This window comes from Babylonia areolata, chromosome 11, assembly GCF_041734735.1.
Source record: "Babylonia areolata isolate BAREFJ2019XMU chromosome 11, ASM4173473v1, whole genome shotgun sequence".
Taxonomy (NCBI): domain Eukaryota; kingdom Metazoa; phylum Mollusca; class Gastropoda; order Neogastropoda; family Buccinidae; genus Babylonia; species Babylonia areolata.
The window spans coordinates 14269578-14290241 of NC_134886.1; the positions used below are offsets into that span (position 1 = coordinate 14269578).

Here is a 20664-nt window from a genome sequence, read left to right on the forward strand (position 1 = left end):
GTATACAGGTCGGTGACCTTACATTAAAATTCTTGCGTTCTTGCGTTCTATGGTCTGAGAGTCCTGGGATGGTTTTTGAAAATTTGGCAAGGGAAGGATTAGAGGCAAATACCCTGTCAATGGTCTTGTCTAATCTTGTGGGTTCATCATGGATTTGGGAGAGACCAGCTGACATGGAAATGTCCAATAGTCGCTGCTGTCAGTGGCGATCCTGGGCACCGGCAGATACTGTTGAGTTACTCCAGTCAGTGTCTGGGCAGTTGAAATCTCTTCCTATCTGTCTTTGCCTGTCAGTCTCAGAAATCTTTTGTAGTGTGCGATCCAGTTCTCAAGTTCAAGGTCAGCGGACAATCGATGGGGCATGTAGAAACAACCTGCTAATAGGTGTATCTTTACCCAGATCATTTCGCAGTCTGCGTCCATTTCAGGTAGCTCGGTTGATGCTGTTAATGTTGTTCGCGAACATGTTCAAAGTGATGCTGACAACTCTTCTGCTTTGGTTTGAAAGGCCCTTCGACTGAGATATATCCCCATCTGTGTACAAATATATTTATAATCATCCAGTAGATCAGTACAACAGGTACAAAAATTCACCAACCACGGTATGGTATTGCCAGATACTGTACATCAGGTCAGTTATCCATCTCCAGAAGGAATTACAAAAACACGGAAAGAACAAAAATCGTGCCGCAATAGCTTCCTGGTTGTACCACCCCCGCATTACATCACCAAAATCCACACAACTGTGTGTGTGTGTGTGTGTGTGTGTGTGTGAGTGTTTGTTTGTGTGTGTGTGTGTGTGTGTGCTTGCGTGCGTGCGTGTATGCATGCATGTGTGTGTATGTGTGTGTATGTGTGTGTGGTGTTTGCGTGTGCGTCAAAGTGTGTTTGAGTGTACGACAGTGCGCGCGTGCGTGTGTGTCACTGTTTGTGTGTGTGTGTGTGTGTGCGCGCGCGCCACAGTGTGTGTGTGTGTGTGTGTTGTTGTTGTTGTTGTTGTTGTTGTTATTCACTTGTTTATGCAACGCTGGGGCATAGTGAATTTTAGTATCCCCGGCGGGGTGAGCTGGTGAGCAAGGGTGAATGAAATGCAAAGTACGAAGGCAAGACAACAGGACGAGTGACAATAATTCCATGTTTCATTTACAAGTCGCTGCACGCCCACTATGTAAAGAGAAAGAGATACAAATATTGACAAGCCAGCGGATACCGCCGGGTCAGTGAGAGAGAGACAGAAAGACAGACACAGACAGACTGATACGGAGAGAGAGAGAGAGAGACTGCAGAATAACGCACGTGTGAATCAACTCGTAACAAGGTATATGCTACCTTGCTTTGGCGAACCACTGCTAATAGCTTCAAGTATCACCACTTTTTTGTACTCGAAGAGAAAATGTACTGGAAGTAAGAAAAAAAACAAACACATCCAGCAGGGAAAACATTTGCTTTCTTCAATGCAAATTTTCTTTAAAAAAATTTCCCATAAACGGAGTCGGTTGAACTGCACTGACGACCTCCCACTTCTCTCTCTCTCTCTCTTTTAATCTCAAAGGCACAACATTTAGGTCGCAAGTACACGCTCTCTCCCCTCTTTATCGTCTGATCCTAACAATGAATGAATGAACAAGCGAACACATGGACGTACGACACGTACAGACTTCACAAACGTCAGACAAGAAGAACATAGAGCGAAATACGCTGACACACTCTCGACGAAAATAAACGAGAAAAAAACGTTGTTTTTATTTTTTAAACTTCCAAGTATGTTTATATATAAAAACGGACATGGCTGAATAACAAAGATTCAGATCGACACAGCATACAAATACTGAACCTTTAATGTTAACACAAACACTCTAGATCATCAGTTCCGCCAACAAAAACATGAGACATGATATACTGACTTCACAAAAGGGTAAGGGCCACTTCATAAAGGCAGATGTTTTCACAAAAGTTTAACTTACCGAGATATTATCTTAAGAACGCAGACTGCATGTGGTCTACCACTGAACTTTCACTGAATTCATAAACGGCTGTTTCAGGCACATGACGTACACTACGAACAGCCTGAAAATGCGTTTGGAAAAAAAAAAAATCGATATTTCGCCCAAATCTTTACAGTCATTCAGAAGTTTATGAACTATATCTGTAGTTTGAAGTTATAAACAAAATAAGTGCAAGTGTAGGAAAGCACCTCTGGTACGAGTGGCACTCATTACATTGTCTGTATACACCACTGTTTCCTTGCTGTTCGGCATCACTTCACCACGCCCCCAAGTGCATGTTCCATAGTGGTCCTCAACTTTTGGGGAACCATGTAAAACAACACATGACAAGACTGTAAGTTCTGTATCACCATCTGATTGACAAGTCCGATTGACAGATCAGAGTGTCAGCTGAACTGATTAATTCACAACTAAATACAATCGACTTTTTTTTTTTTTTTTTTTTTTACTGATATTATGCAACAGATATACAAAAGTGTCTTTTCATCTGAAATATCATGAAACAGAGTATATGATAATAAAGATCAAACTGAAATTTCTGTTGTGCTATTTGTAGTTTAGTGTTAGAAAATGAGGGCCAACAATTCGATTGAAACAACAACAAACAATCAACAACAACAACAGAAAAACACAGTTTGGACCTTAATACATAACAAATTATACACCCTAACGATAAAATAAAAAGTTTTGCCAAAACATATCTTTCAGTATTCAGGTTACACACTACCGAAACTGTTTGTCACATTATCATTATATGTGTTTATCATCATTCGTAACATTTACTGCTTGTATGTTCTCGGTATTTTTTATTCGTTATCATCTCTCTCCTTTTCCACCCTGTGTTGTCCTTTGAGGTTAGCTAAACTATCAACACCTTAGTTACCATTGTGAAATTGGCTGTTATGCCAATAATTTTGGCCTTGTCTTGCTTTGGTCATTAAATGATTTTCTAAGTGTATAGAGAGATTAAAAAAAAAAAAAAAAAAAAAAGAATCCACAGAAGTGTAGGCTAATCGAGCGTTTGAAAATTACTAATTTTCCTTCTCCACGAACTAAAATATAACCATACTGAAGTGTAAAATCAATAGTCAGATCGGCTGAGCGAACTTCATAAAACCAAACTGAAACTGAAAAGACCAGGATAAATGGTTAATGTTACTCTTCTTGCTTTCAGACTCAGTTTATTCTAACCTGCCTGAATTTGAAAATGTCTCAAGATATCAGTGATACTGATGACACAACAAGTCACACACACTGGACATGCTGATTCTTCCACACGAAAAAAAATATAACAAAACTTTACTTTTGGGGGAGAGGTGCAGATGTCAGATGACATGAGACTTAAAACACAACAGAATATCGCTGGAACCAGTAAATACTAGGAAAGGTAATCAGGTTGGCCGACGTAATTTTTATATGAACACACCAGTTAACCCCCTTGACAAGGGAGTTGACAGAAAACATTTGGAGTCACCTTTGCTTCTGAGTGCTCGTAAACTTGCCAAACTCCAAGAGAGCATCAACGATCGCTCATTGCAGCAGTCACACAGACAGAGAAACTTGTCTTCGGGGACTTCAACGCCAGAGTGGGGACAGACTACCAGATCTGGGAAGGGATCCTTGGGAAACGTGGCACTGGCAAGTGCAACAGCAATGGCCTGCTGCTCCTCAAGACGAGCTACGCACAACCCCTATTCCGCCTCCCCACCGAAACAAGACATATTGGATGCACCCACACTCTAGGCACTGGCATCTGATCGACTATGCCATCACCAGAACGAGGCGAGGAACCAAGAAAACGTTTGAGTGACAAAGGTCAAGTGTCGTGCTGATTGCTGAACGGATCATCGACTCATAGTGTGCAAGTTCAAACTTCGCAATCTGCTTTGAGAAGACTCCAAGGCCAAGACTTATGTCTCAAAGCTGAAGAGCAGTAGAATTGCAGAAGAATTTCGTGAAGATGCAGACAGCAGACTACCAGACACACCCATGATGACCACAAAAACACTGAACAAACAGTGGGCGGCCTTCAGAGGTTCAGTGTACTCTACCACTCTCGAACACTTTGGACCAGTAATCCGTAGAAATCACGGCTGCTTTGGCGAGAACAACGAGGAGATACAAGCACTACTGTCAGAGAAATACCTACTGTTCAGAGCGCACCAGAATGATCCACATAACAAGCAAAGGAAAATGCCCTAGCCAGCGTAAAGCGGAAAGGGCAGAGGAAACTCCGTGAGATGCAGTATGTCTGGTTCAGCGATAAGGTCGATGAAATCCAGGGCTACGCAGTCACAACACCAAGCATTTCTATCACGCTCTGAAGGCTGTGTACAGGCCTCAGTCCTCTGGATCCTTCCACCTCCTCAGTGTAGATGGGACTCCGCTGCTGACAGAGAAGATGATCATCTTGGAGAAATGGTCCGAAGACTTCAACCAGGTCCTCAACCGTCCTGCCACAATCAATGAGGCCATTCCTCGCTTACATCAGATAGAAATCAGTCGGGATTTTGACAACTTCCCCACAAAAGAGCAGGCCAGAAAAGCAACCGAGGAACTTTCCTGCACCAGCATCAGGTGCAACACCTGCTAAAGTCTAGGAAGCAGGAGGCCCAAAGCAAAGTTGACTGAGCTCCTCCAGTCCATGTGAAAGTTTGGTCTCACGATCAGCACCAAAAAGACTGAAGTTGTGAACCATCCCGCACCCGGAAAGCCCTACAAGGAACCACATATCATAGTAAATGGGAAGAAGCTACAGGCAGTTGACAGCTTTACTTATCTGGGCAGTACTCTTTCACGCGCAGTGAACATTGATGCAAAGATCAACAACAAGTATTGCCAAAGCCAGTGTCGCCTTTGGGGGACTCCGTAAGAATGTATGGGAGCGAAAAGAACTCAGCCTTACCACCAAGCTGAAGGTCTACCGAGCAGTGGTACTCACCACCCTTCTCTATACCAGCGAGACCTGGACTGTCTACAGGAAACATGCTTAACAGCTCAACCACTTCCTCCGCAGACCTCTCCACATACGGTGCAGGACATAGTCCTAGACATCTCCTGGAACAGACTAGCACCCACAGTGTCTAGTCCCTCCTTCAGAAAGCTCAAGCCAAATGGGCTGGCTATGTCGTCCGGATGTCTGACAGTGGACTGCCAAAACAGCTGCTGTATGGACAGCAGAGTCAGGCCAAGCGCTCAGTTGGGGGTTAGAAGAAACACTTCAAAGACTACCTCAAAGTGTCCCTCAAAGACCTCAGCATCAATCCCAGTAGCTGGAAATCGCTTGCTTTGGACCGCCCAACCTGGCGAAACAAGATGACTAAATGAGCACATGAACAGAAAACAGACGCACCACATAGGCACAGAGGAAACACGCTGCACACAAGGCACGAGCTACCTCCACTTCCACCCTTGCACCAACTCACATGTGTCGCACGTGTGGGCGAGCTTTCTGGGCCCGGATTGGCCTCATCAGTCACCTTCGGACTCCCAGTCACAAATCCTCTATCTGACGCTGAAGTCGTGGTCATTTTTTACTCCAAAGGACGAAGAAGTGAGGCAACATTCAACAAAAATAACAAAAAGCATTTTAAAAAATCTGATTAATCTGATCAAGTGTTGAAAACGTGGACTGAAATGGACCTCGGCGATAAATCATACTTTATAATGCAACTTCGTAACAACATAAAAACAAAAAGCTAACAATGACATCAATTCTTACCAACATAATCTTTTTTCACAGCATACTTGTCTGGTCCATAAATACACACTGAAACAAACAACAAGAAGTACATGCTTTCAATATGAAAATGTCATCCATGACGTTGAAAGTGCACGCTCTGTGTGTGTGTGTGTGTGTGTGTGTGTGTGTGTGTGTGTGTGTGTGTGTGTGGTCATGTGCCTGCAGTCTGCAGTCTGAGGGCGGACAGGATGCTGTCGGCCACCTGGGCCACGCCCACCCCGTGTTTGGCCTGGGTGAAGATGGTGGGCCCGTCCTGTCGCATCAGCTTGGCGTCCCTCGACATCACCTGTGGAAAAGCAAAACGCCAGGCTTTTTTGTTTGTTTGTTTGTATGGGGACTCGTGCACAGACCTGGCTATTAACTTTGGAAAGAAACAAAAGCTGAATTAAAAAAAAAATCCTTCATTATCCTAACACTGTTACTGTAACATTAAAAAAAAAAAAAAGATGAATAAAAACATGTGCAGCAATGCTTGATTTAAATTCACAACCTTTATGCCCATACCACCCGCAACCCCAATCTACACACACACTCACAAACACAAAACGCACGCACTCACACATAAATGCAATCCATCAACAGCACCAATACCCTTCATCGGCCCCCACTGCCGACCATATGAAAAACAAGTACCTTGCTTATCTAGAATCCTTGTAAATAAAGAGTTTGACTTGACTTACACCCCCCCCCCCCGCCCCCCCCCCCCCCCCCCCCCCCCCCACACACACACACACGCACATTCCCCCCTTTTCCTCCCCCACTGTCCTTCACCTTCAGATCGGCCCCCACTGCCGGGGCGAGGTCCGTCTTGTTGATGACGAGGAGGTCGCTCTGGGTGATGCCGGGCCCACCCTTGCGGGGGACCTTGTCGCCGCCTGCCACGTCGATCACGTACAGGATGTAGTCCGCCAGCTCCCGGCTGAAGTTGGCCGCCAGGTTGTCCCCGCCAGACTCGATGAAGACGATCTGTGGTTGGAACTTGAGCGTCAGCTCCTTCACCTCCTCCATGTTCAGCGAGAAATCCTGCAACGTGAACGAGTGTGCTGCACTCAAGGACTGACCAGCGCTTGTCAGACTTCTGCGTAGGAGATAAGGTGTAGCGAAAATGATTTTGTCCGAACGCAGTGACGTCTCCTAGAGAAACTGAAACCGAAACAGGTGAAAGAGAGTTATTGGTCCTGTAACGCCTCTCCCAGTTCAGAAAGAGAAATCCTGAAATGTGAAGTTAAAGATCCCATAGCATTTTGCAGCCATCGGGGCAATGATTTCATGACCATTGTGTCTGAAGCCAGGTACACTTTCACACCTGAGTGGAGTGAGGAGATTCGGAATAATGTGCCTTTCCCAAGGACACAACATTATGCTGAAACGGGGCCTCGAACCTTGATCATTGATGAACACTGGATCAGAAGTACAATGCCCAACTGATTCTGCCCCAGCACATATAGTGAGAGGTTCTTGCTTCTTGTTGTTTTACAATATCTGAGGTACAGTTCTCAATAGTTAATGACTGCTTGTAGGATGTGATGTTGGCTTTTGCACTGAAAAATACAACAAAGGCCAAAATAAATTCGGGGTTTACTCAACTGAAACAAGCAAGCAAGCAAGCAAAGACATCCATCTTCTCCACTGTTGCGGCTGTATTTACTGTTGCTGTGTTGTTATTGTTGTTGTTGGTGTTGTTAGTGTTTAATCTTTCACACTCAATCATATCACAATCAAAGGAAACGAAGACAAACATACATATTCTACACCAGCAAACAACAGTCACAATTAACACCCCACCTCTCGAATGGCGGCGTGTGGACATCCACCTGTCTCCACAGCACGCATGCGTTCTTCTGACAAAGCCTTGTTCCGGACGAGGAACTCCCAGTCCTCTCTGTGAGGGATCAACCCAGTTTATAGCAGATCAAATTATGATCATTTAAAAAAAAAAATCTTCAGATCACAGCAATCGTTTAAACATGTCTTGACAAGCCACGCCACACAAAGACCAGTTAAATCACGTCAATCAAATCAGATAAATAAAACTTGGTTCAATCTATTTCCAATGTCAAATGATATGAAAATGTATTTGTCCATGCTCTTGCTTGTGTCAGTCTGTTTCCCTCATATCTTTTTTTTCTGACTGCAGGCACTTAGTTATTTCTCCGGCTTCCACAGAGGAGATTTAAATGTTACACACAGGCTGTACGTAACTGTTAATGTTCGGCTCAAAACTGGATAAATCGTGTAGGTTCCTTCACCACTTAATGGTTAAGCCATGATGGTTCTTCCAATCTTTGTATATAGGGCTACATAATAACTGATTCATTTGCGTCACTTTGACATGAGATGGGAAGACAACATCCGGGGGTGGACAGGCTTGACGCTCGGTGACGCCCTGAGGAAATCAGAAAACCGTGAAGAGTGGAGAGGGGTGGTGGCCAGGTCAGCAGCGGTGCCCCAACGGTCTGAACCCAGACTACGGGAGAGGTGAAGGTCAAGGTGAAGGTGACACAGTATGAGCTTTACTTAAATCTATACTGTCAGTGTACTTTCATTAAATCAGCTTAGCCTTAACCACTTTATCTACACTATTGAAATGTATTAGAAATGCCATTTGATGAAAGTGTTTGGTCTTCACACATATGCATTATCTTATCTTATGTTGCTGCTTATCCCAAACCGAGTAGTAGTCTTTCCATGTAATATGTATACATGTGCTTTACTATTCACTTGCATTCCTGACATGTACTTAATGACCTTTTTTTTTTTTTTTTTTTTTTTTTTTACTTGTGTTTTATCAGTGCACTGTTTTCTCTTTATCTTCTTATTTTCTCTTTATCTTCTCATCTTCTTTCTTCTTCTTTATTACTTAACTATTGTAAATATAACAATAGAAAAACCCTTTTGTGACTGGCCTGCTATATGCCCCTGGCCTGCGCATGGATATTTTCTATCCTTTAATACAGATCATAAGTAACTCTTTTGTACCGTCCCCTTTTATGTAATAAAACCACACAGGACCACGGCTACATCTTTTTTATTATAAGTTTTCAGCTACAATATAAAAGAGAGACCCGCTTTTTAAGTGTGGTCGCAAAGCAATATGACGTCCCTACTGCAGTATTTCGACATCAAGACTCGTCATGCTGATATCAATAAAATCACTCTTGCATTCTTTTTTCCCCTTCTTTCTCCCTTCTCCCCCTTGCCATGAAGGTTCTATTCATTCTGTGTCCAAAGACATTTTACATTGCTACAGGATTAATTCTGTATTATTCTACTGCCATTTTAGATCCACTGTGATGATATATGCTATTATCATTAAAAAAAAAATTTTTCCAGCTACGTTTCAGATCCAAGCTGATGTTATATCACTGTCACTGGTCCCGAAACATGGTTTGGTTGTGGGGGCGCAGCACTGCTGAACGAATCACCAACATTCATTCCTGCGTTTCGACCAAGCTCCTCTCTGTCCGCTCAGTGACGTTGTCTGCCCAATTCTTTCGCTGTCTGTCTCGTCTCCTTTTCCTCTGTACTGTTCTCTGAAGGAGTCTTGGAGAGCCCGTCGGATCTTGCCACATGGTCATATCATCTCATTTTTCCTTTTTTAAGGAGATCTTTATACCAGCCAGTCTGATCGTTTTCCTTGCTTCATTTGTAATGTGGTCTTTGTTGGACATTCCAAGGAATCTCCAATGAAGCTCTGCTGTAAGAGTCATGACTCGTATGCATACAAAAAAACAGAACCAGTGCATGTAGTAGCTTCAGCTTTGTTCTAAGATTGATGTTCTTGTCTCTCCATATGGGCTTCAGTCTTAACAGTGCTGTTGTAGTCTGCGCAGTTTGCCAGTATTTCGGCTTTGGACCCCCTATCACTGATGATGGCACCAAGGTACTTAACTGCTTCACTGTTTCCAGCTGTTAACCGCTGACATTTATCTTGGTCTTGACTGGTTCTTTCCTGTTTGTTACAAGTTTCGTTTTCTCGGCGCTGATCTCTGTTCCCTACTTGACTGATGTGGTTCCATGTGGTTCACCAGTTTCGCTAGTTCTTCCTCACTGCCTGCCAGTCCATTAATATCATCAGCGAATCTGAGATTTGCGACGGTATGTCCTCTGATGTTAATAGTGCCTGAGTGTTCTTCCAGAGCATCAGTCATTATACATTCCAGGAAGATGCTGAAGAGTGTAGGATGCAGAAGACAGCCTCGACGGACCCTGACTGACGTGTAGAACCAGTCACCAACAGCTCCTTGAACAAAGATTGCACTGAAGGCTTTTGTATACAGCTGTTTGGTAGTGTTGATCAGCTTTTGGCCCATGTTGTATTTCCTCAAGGTTGCCCACAGCGCATGATGTCACACTCAGTCAAATGCCTTCTTAAAGGCGACGAAGACATGGCAGATGTTTTGTTGGTGTTGGCAATATTTTTCACACAGAACACAAAGGTTGAAAATATGTTCTGTGGTGCTTCTCCCATTGCGAAACCCAGCTTGTTCTGCAATGACTTCTTCTACCTGTGGTATGAGTCTGTTCAGGATTACTCTAGCATCATTTTGCTGGCATGGCTGATCAGACCGATAGTCCTATAATTATGGCACAGTGGTAAGTTGTCTTTCTTGAGCACAGTGATAAATCGAGACTTTGTTCATGTTGATTATAATAATGTACATTCATATAGGGCCCTTTCTCTCTCAGAGCTCAGGCCGCTTTCTTGTTGGTCATTCTCCAGTCTGCCTGATTTTGTTGCAGATTCTAGTAAGGAAATCTGTCACTGCCTTTCCTCCTTGTTTTGTCAGTTCAACTGTCAATGCTTGCTGCTTTTCCATTCTTCAGTGATCTTATTGCTTTTTCCACTTCTTCACACAGTCTTGGAAAGTCACCACTGTTTGTTGGCTCCTGGCTTGGGAACGCACTAATGATGTCTCCATTCGTCTGATAGTTGTAAAGTTGATATAGACTACTATTATTACTACTGTGTTAATGAAAACAAAATAAAACTGAGTGCACAACACTAGCATGGGATGCACTCACTCCAGTATCATTCTGGTATACCGTTTTAGACCCATATTTATGTTACATGGCCCATGATCTACACTGCTGGATTACTGAACAAAAGCACAAAAAAGAGGCGAACGGTAAGCATAGTTACCTTGTGAAGATGTCATTTGTGACGACACACACGCCATGGGACTCCCTCAGGTGACGACACAGGGCCAGCAGGAGGGCCGTTTTCCCCGACCCCACCGGTCCCCCTATGCCCACCGTGAACGCCCTCTGCAGCACAGTATGGAAGCAAAGAGGCCGTTGATGACATAGTGTTTGAATCGTCGTTATGTCATGAGTGCAGTTTTAAGTTTCGGACTAAGATATTTGAATAAACAGACAGAAAAATATGAAATGAAAATTTGACCTTACTTTCATTTTGCAACAGTTCACCTGAAGCGGGCAATCAAAGGTGTCCCCTCTGGCCCTACTGACTCTGCTAAGATCATTGGTTACCTCGCGAAATGCGCTGCATCTTTCTGTCCCCACCTGCCCCAGACAGAGTTCCCCGAACTGGAATACATGTCCTGTCTTGTCTTCATGTCTTGTCTTGTCTTCATGTCCTGTCTTGTCTTCATGTCCTGTATTGTCTTCATGTCCTGCCTTGTCTTCATGTCCTGTCTTGTCTTCATGTCCTGTCTTGTCTTCATGTCTTGCCTTGCCTTACACACAGTGAACGTTTCAAACGTACTGAAATCTCCTTATGGATTTGAGGAGAGGTCTCATTCTGATTTTTTTGACATAGGATCGAACACATTTGCCTCAGAGACATAAACTGCATATGTATAAAACGAAATAAGTAGTCCAAATGTTTAAATGAGCAACGGGTGTCTTTTCGAGCACACTGGCGATCTTGAATTGGCGTATCGGAATCACCACAGCAGTGACAGATGAACAGGGAATGGGCCGAACTGGGATGACACCGTCTCACTATAATTGATTATTCCAGGCCACTCAAGAGTTCGATTCGCATATCAATGCTTAGAGTACATGAAGGTACTGAGAGCGAAGCACAACTCTGCCTTTTGCCTGGACCTCATATTCCTGGAGCTTTACTATATCATCGGTTTACCTGGGATACACACACATACATACATACTAGTACATCTCTCTCTCTCTCTATATATATATATACATATATTTACACACACACACACACACACACACACACAGATCAACAGTTGGAGAGGTGGTGCTAAACCACTTCGGTGACGGCCCTCCTGTCGTTTTGGAAGTCACCTTGGGGTGAGGGGGGCGGGGAGAAGGGCGGATGTAGAGAAGGGCGTGCGGGGTACGGCCATAAACCTTTGACTGACAGCAGTCGGGGACGCGACAGGATATCCCGGAATGTACGCAGTTTCACTCGTGTGCGCCCGCGAGCGCACGCACATACACAAACACACAGACACGCACACACAACACAGGCACGCATTTCCACTCATTCATACACACATACATACACACACATTTGAATCCATCGTAATCATTAATTAACACCCACACGAATGCACATGGATATGCACTCAAACTCACATACACTCGCACGCATTCACATACTCAGATACTCACACATGCAATCGCATGCGCGCGTGCACACACACACACACACTGCCACAATGACACCTACATGTAACGGAGACGCACGCATGAATGCATCATTAATTTATGCCGCTTTCCTTCTAACCCATTTTTGTTGACATTGCGATGATCCATCATCAGTGTGAAACGGTGACATTTATGTCACACCCATACATCATAAATTTCATCCCCATACTTGAGGTACACACACACACACACACACACACACACACACACACACACACATATATATATATATATATATATATATATATATATATAAATAATACACCATGCCTATACAGCTGCAGTGACTCAAGGCCTTACCGAGGCCCAGTCTGTGCGGTACAGTGGCCGTTCTCGGCCAGTGTAGGTCCCAGGGGAGTCCATGATCTCGTGGCTGTGGCCGTGCTGGTGCTCGTGCCCATGGCCGTGAACGTGACCGTGCGCGTGCTCCTGCGTGCGTGACTCCGCGGTGCTGCCCACTGGTCAGCGAAGAGAGGTTGGGCAAAATGCGAGCGAGCAAGCGCGCACAGACACACACACACGATGAAAACACGAAACATGCACATTTCTACAGACACACGTACACACAGACTGACTAATAAGCACAGAGACACAGAAGGGTGCATACACGCACACACACACACTTTCTCTTCTGGAATAAAGTTTTTGAATCTCTCTCTCACGTCTGATATAACAAAGGTGAAAAAAGGGAAATATAAGCTCTACTGCTCCAACCACACGCACACACCAAAGAGCGACTCCAAACGAACACAAACACACATGTGTACACCAAAGAGATTCTCCGCCTGCGCGTACTCACACACACACACACATCGAAGGGCTACTCCGCACGAACACCACATGCACACAAACACACACACACACATACGCACGCGCGCGCGCGCACGCGCACACACACAAAATCTTCTCTGCACTACACACACACACTTACACACACATATACATACGCACACATGCTCCCGCGCTCACACCCATTCATTCACTCACAACCATATGTACACAGTCATAAACGCCCCATTCAAAAAATGTACGAGCAAAAACACTCTACCCTACTCCCGCACTCTCTCTCTCTCTCTGTTCAGACAAACCTTAAGGACTTGCAATGACAAGATTTAAAGGTAGTCAGTGCAGAAATTGCTCAACATCTCTATCGTTATTGGAAACATACTGATGTTCGGTTAAGTTTTCCACTGTGCAAAAAAGGGGTTTGACAATGAGATACACTTCCTTTCATGCTGTCGTGCTCTCTGTAAATCAAGAAAATAGTATTGCTAATTCCCCAGTCAGCAAGTCTGTAAATGACAATCAGTGCTGAAAGCCTTATATATATATATATATATATATATATATATATATATATATATATATATATATATTTAAAAGTCAGTTTACCTACATGATTAACTATATCATGATTCCTTTAGTGTTGTTTTTTTCATTTGTGCGTTTGTTCATGTAGCCGTGTGCTAACCCGAGTAGTATAGTATAAAGGGGACGGTACAAATGAATTATTGATTTACTGATGGTAAAGGCAAAGAAAAGATCCGCGCGCAGGAAGAGATATAAAGCTTTTTTGTTTTTTGTTTTACTTCAATATTAAGAGAGGATAAGAAGAGAAAAAGAAGAGAAACCAATGCAACGATGATGTGCGACGCTGGCCTTTTGGGCCACACACACAGAGAGGGAGAGAGAAGAAAGAGAGAGACAGACAGAGAGAGAGAGAGAGCAGGCTATAACCACAAGGAGGCTCAGGTGTGAAAGTGACCACTGGTCACATGCTTCAACTACTTGTGCGAGTTTCACGAAGTGCAATGATTGCACGCAATGGCTGCGAGCAAATCGCGTCTGTTGGGCTAAATCATTCTTATTCTTAATAATAATAATACATAGTTTTTCTATGGCGCGATATCCAGCACCAACGCTGCGCAAAGCGCCTTACATCATCCAGTTGACTATAAACATGTCTTAAAAACACATCAACCGCTATCTGACAATGGAAAACTTTCAGTGTGTTCATATGAATGAACACGAGAGGCAAGGCCTTCAAGACTCACTTGTGATACACTTTAAAAAAATCAAATCGTTAAAATGTGTTCTGTATTTGTTATTATAAAACTTCGGGTTTAAAAAAAAAGAAGAAAAAAAAAGTCCTAACCAGATTCAAAGCCCGCGTGTTCGGGTGAGAAGAAACTGTCTTACCCATTACACTATCGTGGCTCCTTAACTGACGTTCTAAAATTTAATATTTGAACATACTTTTTTAAAGGGCGATAAATCATTTGCGGTATTCGCAGTGAGAACGCTGTTTAAATCATATTATTCTGGTGTATCTTGGGGATTAAAAAAATCTTTAAGGGCAATAAAAAAAAAAAATTCTTTTTAAGTCCGCGGTAAAGGAGACGTGGCTATCGCCGCAGTAACACTGCAACATTTAGCCGTTTTCACTAGATCTAGATAGATGTACAAGTTTAGTTACATCCGCCGGGAATGTAGTACAACACGGTCGATTCAATTTCTCTTTTATGTTCATTCTAGTTTTATAGTTTTAAAGTTGATATGAAAATTTAGTATTTTGTTAAACTAATAACATGTAGAGCCAAGTACAAGTACTTCTAAACGTCGTATGAAGTGAAAAGGACTTCATTTTGAGAAAAGTCAAGACTGGAAATTTTTTCGTTTCATCGTGATCAGTTCAAGGGTATTAACTCGCATAGTTTGCAATTTTTAACTGTGAATTCCGACTGATTCTGTGGATATTTTTATGGCAGTTTGGGGCATAATCCAGTAAGTGATGAGGCGTTCACAAATCTTTCTCTGAATAAATATTTAACGGTCTCCTTCTCCAACTTTCCATCACATGTTATCATGTATTCTCCATTGAATATTGGATTGAACGGGCAGGTCAACAACTTGAAACAAAATGGCGTCGTTCGCGTTCGCGAAGAATATGAGCACGCGCTTTGAATGTGTATAAATATGTGTACGCAATTGAGTTTTGCCCATGACATTCAGAGCTCAGCCAATAGATCTGTAAAGTCCACTTGTGGTATTGATTTTAGTATTTTCTGAAAAAGACCACTTGGGCGAATGAACATAGTGAAAGCCCTGTACACTGAGAGTAAAACACACAAACTTTTTATGCATTGAGTGTAATTTCAAAATGTAATGTTTAAGATGAGAAAGATCAGTTTAAAGCAAATTAAGTCCCCTAGCATTGATTACAGATTAATTTCCCTTTTTTACTATCTGCACCAAAACGTTTGCAAAATAAATAAAACTACCATGCTGAGCAAAAGAAGTTCCTGTTTGAACAAAAAAAATGATAATCATGACTGCTCTTGTTGTGTCAGAATACCAGATCAAAGTGCCAAGTTTAGAGAATACAAAAAATATAAATATTACAGTAAATGCAGTTTGCATATAATTTGGCTTCTTTTTTATTTTTTGTGCCCATCCCAGAGGCGCAATATTGTTTTAAACAAGATGACTGGAAAGAACTGAATTTTTCCTATGTTTATGCCTAATTTGGTGTCAGCTGACAAAGTATTTGCAGAGAAAATGTCAATGTTAAAGTTTACCACGGACGGACACACACACACACACACACACACACACACACACAACCGAACACCGGATTAAAACACAGAGTCACTTTGCTTACACAAGTGAGTCAAAAAGCACACTGAAGAGATGAATCATATTATAAAAGCTATGAAGTAAATAAGGCTTAGATTAAAACAACATGCATTTCATAGAACACACACACACACACACACACACACACACACACCGCACACACAGCCGACCGCACAGGACCATATCAGGACTGTCAAACCATACAAAACTTTAATGCTCAACTGCATCAACACAAAACTGTCACATCTTTAAAAAAAAAAAAAAAAAAAAAAAAAAAGCAAAAAAAAGCACTAATACAAACCCACAAAACGGTTCATGACACAGGATCCCAACCATTTAGCTCCTTATGGCAAATAAGACTAGGCCCTGCTGAGGACGCCAGCCATTCCGCTTAATTTATCATCCCCAAATTACAACAACAACAAAAATCGTAAAAAAGGGGGAAAAAAAACAAAAAAACAAAACAACCAAACAATACTTCAAAGCCAAAGAAACAAACAAAAAAACAAAAAACAAAAAAACACATAAAAAGGCCATATGGGCAAATAACATTGCAGAATGGGCAGCTAGTGCCCATCCCAGTGTTTACATCCCACTACCTAACCGCCAGAGTAAAACAGCACAAATAATACATCACAGACTTCGGAAAAGAGAAAAAAAAAAGTGTCAAGGGTTGCTTGAAAAAAGAAAGGGAATGGACTTGGAAGGCTGAAAAAGAAGAGAACAGTGAAGCCAGAAAAAGTCAGAAATAAAGAAAGTGACAGAAAAGAAAATTTCTAGCACAGAATTTCCAAAAGGCGGTGATGCTATTTATACTGAAAGACCCCCGGCTGAATATTAATTTGAATAATCTGTGTTTGTTTTCAGGTGTTCAGTGATAAATTCCTGAACCAATTTACGTTGGACTGGTCGAAAAAAAGCAAAAAAGCTCAACACCACTTTCTAATGAGTATAAAATGAAGTGTTGATATCTTAAGATGAACTTACAATCTTAATCTAAGTCACCTGAAAAGGATCAGTTTTAATGCGTTCGTCGCTGAAAATTAAAATCAGTTTAATGTAGGCAATCACAAATGGAATAGATACAAAGATGGAATTGCGACATTTCTACCAGTGTACAATACTTGTTATTTACTGATCCGACAAAAGAAATATTCAATTAAATACGGTATGTCGGAAACACAGTTTTCAACTCAGCCAAAACCGTCGAGCAACATTGGTCGTGTAGTGATTGTCGCCAAGTGTTGATAATGAAAATCGGCTTTGTATCTTCTAAGTGCCTTATCTATTCTCATCCAAACACAATAATTATTTGGTAGTAGGGCACGATACGCAATTACATATAGAATTGGATAATTGTAGCATTATATGTGACGGAAAGAACAACATGACGTAACTTAGCGTCAGTTGAAATCCCTACACTGACAACGATTAAACTTAAATCAAATATGCTTCCATTGATTAAAGTGTGTGTGTAAGCACAACAGGCATATTCTGGCAGTGTTTTGATACATAGATTTGATTTAATAAATGTTCGGAGCAGTTGTTTAGAATGGGCTTTGCATTCAAATCTGGAATGGCGTCACGCATTATGAGTGAGCCATTGAAGACAGGCGGGTTAGTTGACAAAAAGGCGATTGCTGTGTGAAGCAGCAGCCAGCTCAGCACTTGGCTACATTTATATGTTTGATATATTTTTCACTAGATGCAATGAGCGGTATGAATAAAACCATCCGATTAATCCGAATCTCACTCTCTTCTGTGTGTGTGTGTGTGTGTGTGTGTTGTGTGGTGTGTGTGTGTGTGTGTGTGAGAGAGAGAGAGAGAGTGTGTGTGTGTGTGTGTGTGTGTGTGTGTGTGTGTGTGTGTGTGTGCGCGCACGCGCGCGCGCGGGTGTGTGTGTGTGCATGCGTGCGTGCGTGAACATAGATGATCATACGGCATAATTGGTATTGTAGAAAAGAAATTTGAGAAAAATGAATGAAGGCTTCCCGGCTCATGGATATCAGAACACAAACAAAACAAAAAATATCTGCTTCATTGCAAGATACCAAAAGCCACAGCTAGGTGAAATATCTCATTTTAAATGCACTTTTTAAATGCAGGTCAGAATAGCTATGCTGGATTGAAGCAAGTTCTCTGTGTACTAATTATCCACTGCCTCAAATAACGAAGAAAAAGAAGGAATGGGATGTCCCCCATCCCTCTCATTCCCCCACTCAATGTCTATTCTCCATTAACGATTAACTGAATTGGTGTGCACTTTTAAACGTTGGTTAGTGTCATCGAAAGATATGTACTGGATTGCAGTAAGTTCTCCGATTTTTAACTGCTTTTCCTCAATATAAAAATGAATGAAGAAGAAGAAAATGAAAGAAGAGGAGGAAACCAAAGGTACTCTCCTCATCCTTCCCTCTCTCATGTCCTCACTCCGCCCCACCCTCTAAACCTTTCTCTCCACCTCTCTCCGTCTCTATCTCTGCGCATATATCCCTTCTCTCTGCCTCTTCCCCTTTGTCGCACTTGTTCCCACTTTCCGTCTAAATCTCTTCCCCCCTCCCCCTCTCCCCTCTGTCTCTGTCTCTCTCCCCAATCCTATCTCAGTCTCTCTGCCTCTCCACTTTTCTTTCTTTCTCCAAACCTTTCTGGAAAACGCAGTTGTCTTTCTTGATCTCTGCTTCCATGATTCAGTTTCTCCGTCAACTGAGTTCTTCTGCAGGAATTCGGACCAGTCTGCACACACACACACACACACACACACACACACACACACACACACACGTACACACGCACGCACGCACAATCTCAAAATAAATGTTTATCTATATATTCATAGTAATTTTAATCCGTGATATATAGCTCCAATGGAAAACCAACACTGAACAAAACCATGATAATAATAGTGACGGTCGATACTACTACTACTACTCCACTTTTACTAAACGGATTTTACTCATCCAAAACATTAACAAGTAACGGCAGTCACCAAACGTGCCAAAAACGTGTTCAAAATCGCCGATATCACGGTAGTAATTCGTAACTGTTAAGTCTGGCTCCACTGACATTCTTATGTATTGTATCATTCCATTCGTTCATTAAATGTTTTCTGAAAGCGTAAATTCTGGGACAGATTTCTCAAATGTGTACAATTCATAAAGATAAAAGTTGGCACAAACTGAGATAACGTCTAGTTCACTGATTGTCGCGGTCAGTCTAGTAGTGGTAGAAATTTGCATTATCGAGTAATACAAGACATACCCTGTGTCGCTGCACGCGCGCATCATGTGCCTGTTTGCGTGAGTGTGTCGGTGTTCGTGTTGACCGCGCCTGTGTGTGTGTGTGTGTGTGTGTGTGTGTGTGTCACTGTGTGTGTGAAACTGTGTGTGGCCGGTGTCAGTCAGTACCGTGTGTGTGTGTGTGTGTGTGTGTGTGTGTGTGTATCAGGTGTGTGTGTGTCTGTGTCAGTGTGTGTGTGTGTGTGTGTGTGTGTGTGTGTGTGTGTGCATGCCGCGTGTGGGGGATAGGGAAGGGAAGACTTAACATTTCTTTGAATTTGACCGTCTGTGTCACTAGTGTCCATAAGTGCTCTCAACAAAGTCCGAATCATAATTATTATACGTACACTATTTCTAACTCTACATAGTGACAAAATCTTTCGACAGTAGCAATAGGATGCAGTAGAATCGTATTTTGATGTACTTCTTATACATAATACCAAAAAGTTATTTCGTACGCCTGTTGGGAGCGAAAGTCATCAGTGCAAGACCGAAGTGAGTTTTTCATTTTATTTTCAATGTGTTCTTGAAAGGCTCCTTGCAGTACTCTCAACACGCGTTGCATGCAGTTATTTTCACGTTGTAAGGGGCAGGTACAAGTTTTAGCAGATGCACTGAGTGACGAAAGGGAACGAATGAACACGAAGAGATCTTACCTCCACTGCCGACGTTAAGTGAGCTCGCCAAGTGCGCTGACTGAAATCCAACGTCTGGCTGCAGTGTGTGTTGGGGTTGAGAACACTCACACAAATCCAACACTGAAACAGCCATGGCAAAGCATGCTCTATTCTGATTGGTCCAGATATTCAAAGAGAAACTCTAAGCCAATGAATGACAGTCTTACCGCAACGGCTGAGCACGCATAAAATACAATTCCACGACCGTGTCGTCTGCTAGCCTACTGGTACTTTTCTAAAGCTGGCAGCTAAACATTTGAACAGAGCACATTTGTCGCGCAGTGCTGGAGGAGCTGGCAATGTTTTGCTTGTTGTTTCAAGAATGAACTGTCAAGGCTGAAGAATCAGCGATATTTAAGAGGTAAGTTTGGAGAAATAGCGAGAAGATAACACCGTACATGTCCAAGGCAAAATGGATCATAGTCAAACATTACACGTGTTGACATTTCGCGGCCAGCAGACTTAATTGGTGCCCAGTTATTGAAGTCTCTCTCTCTCTCTCTCTCTCTCTCTCTCTCTTCTGTGTGTGTGTGTGTGTGTGTGTGTGTGTGTATTTATAACTCGAAATGGCGTGGATGGATAGTGCAATGCCAACAGCACCATTAATATAAAATTATACTCGAACAAAGGCGTGATGGGTAATTTCAGTTCCTGTGTTTGTATCCCATTCAGGGACCTAATATAAT

General features: G+C 42.4%; 2 protein-coding genes across 2 annotated transcripts in view; one reads left to right on the plus strand and one right to left on the minus strand.

Moving 5' to 3' along the window:
- Positions 1-2431: 2431 nt before the first annotated feature.
- The window catches only part of LOC143287559 (urease accessory protein UreG-like), an 18832-nt gene continuing 599 nt past the window's right edge, over positions 2432-20664 (minus strand). Inside the window, exons 2-8 of the mRNA XM_076595648.1 lie at positions 19958-20059; positions 18668-18759; positions 12691-12848; positions 10892-11016; positions 7534-7630; positions 6520-6771; positions 2432-6034 (exon numbers count right to left, since the gene is read on the minus strand). Of these exons, the coding sequence (XP_076451763.1) occupies positions 5900-6034; positions 6520-6771; positions 7534-7630; positions 10892-11016; positions 12691-12848; positions 18668-18710 (810 nt within the window). The 5' untranslated portion in view covers positions 18711-18759; positions 19958-20059 and the 3' untranslated portion in view covers positions 2432-5899. The remainder of the gene's footprint in view (positions 6035-6519; positions 6772-7533; positions 7631-10891; positions 11017-12690; positions 12849-18667; positions 18760-19957; positions 20060-20664) is intronic.
- Positions 20188-20664, plus strand: part of LOC143287558 (urease subunit alpha-like) — a 91322-nt gene continuing 90845 nt past the window's right edge. Inside the window, 1 exon segment of the mRNA XM_076595647.1 lies at positions 20188-20339. The gene's annotated coding sequence lies outside the window, so the exon portion shown is untranslated.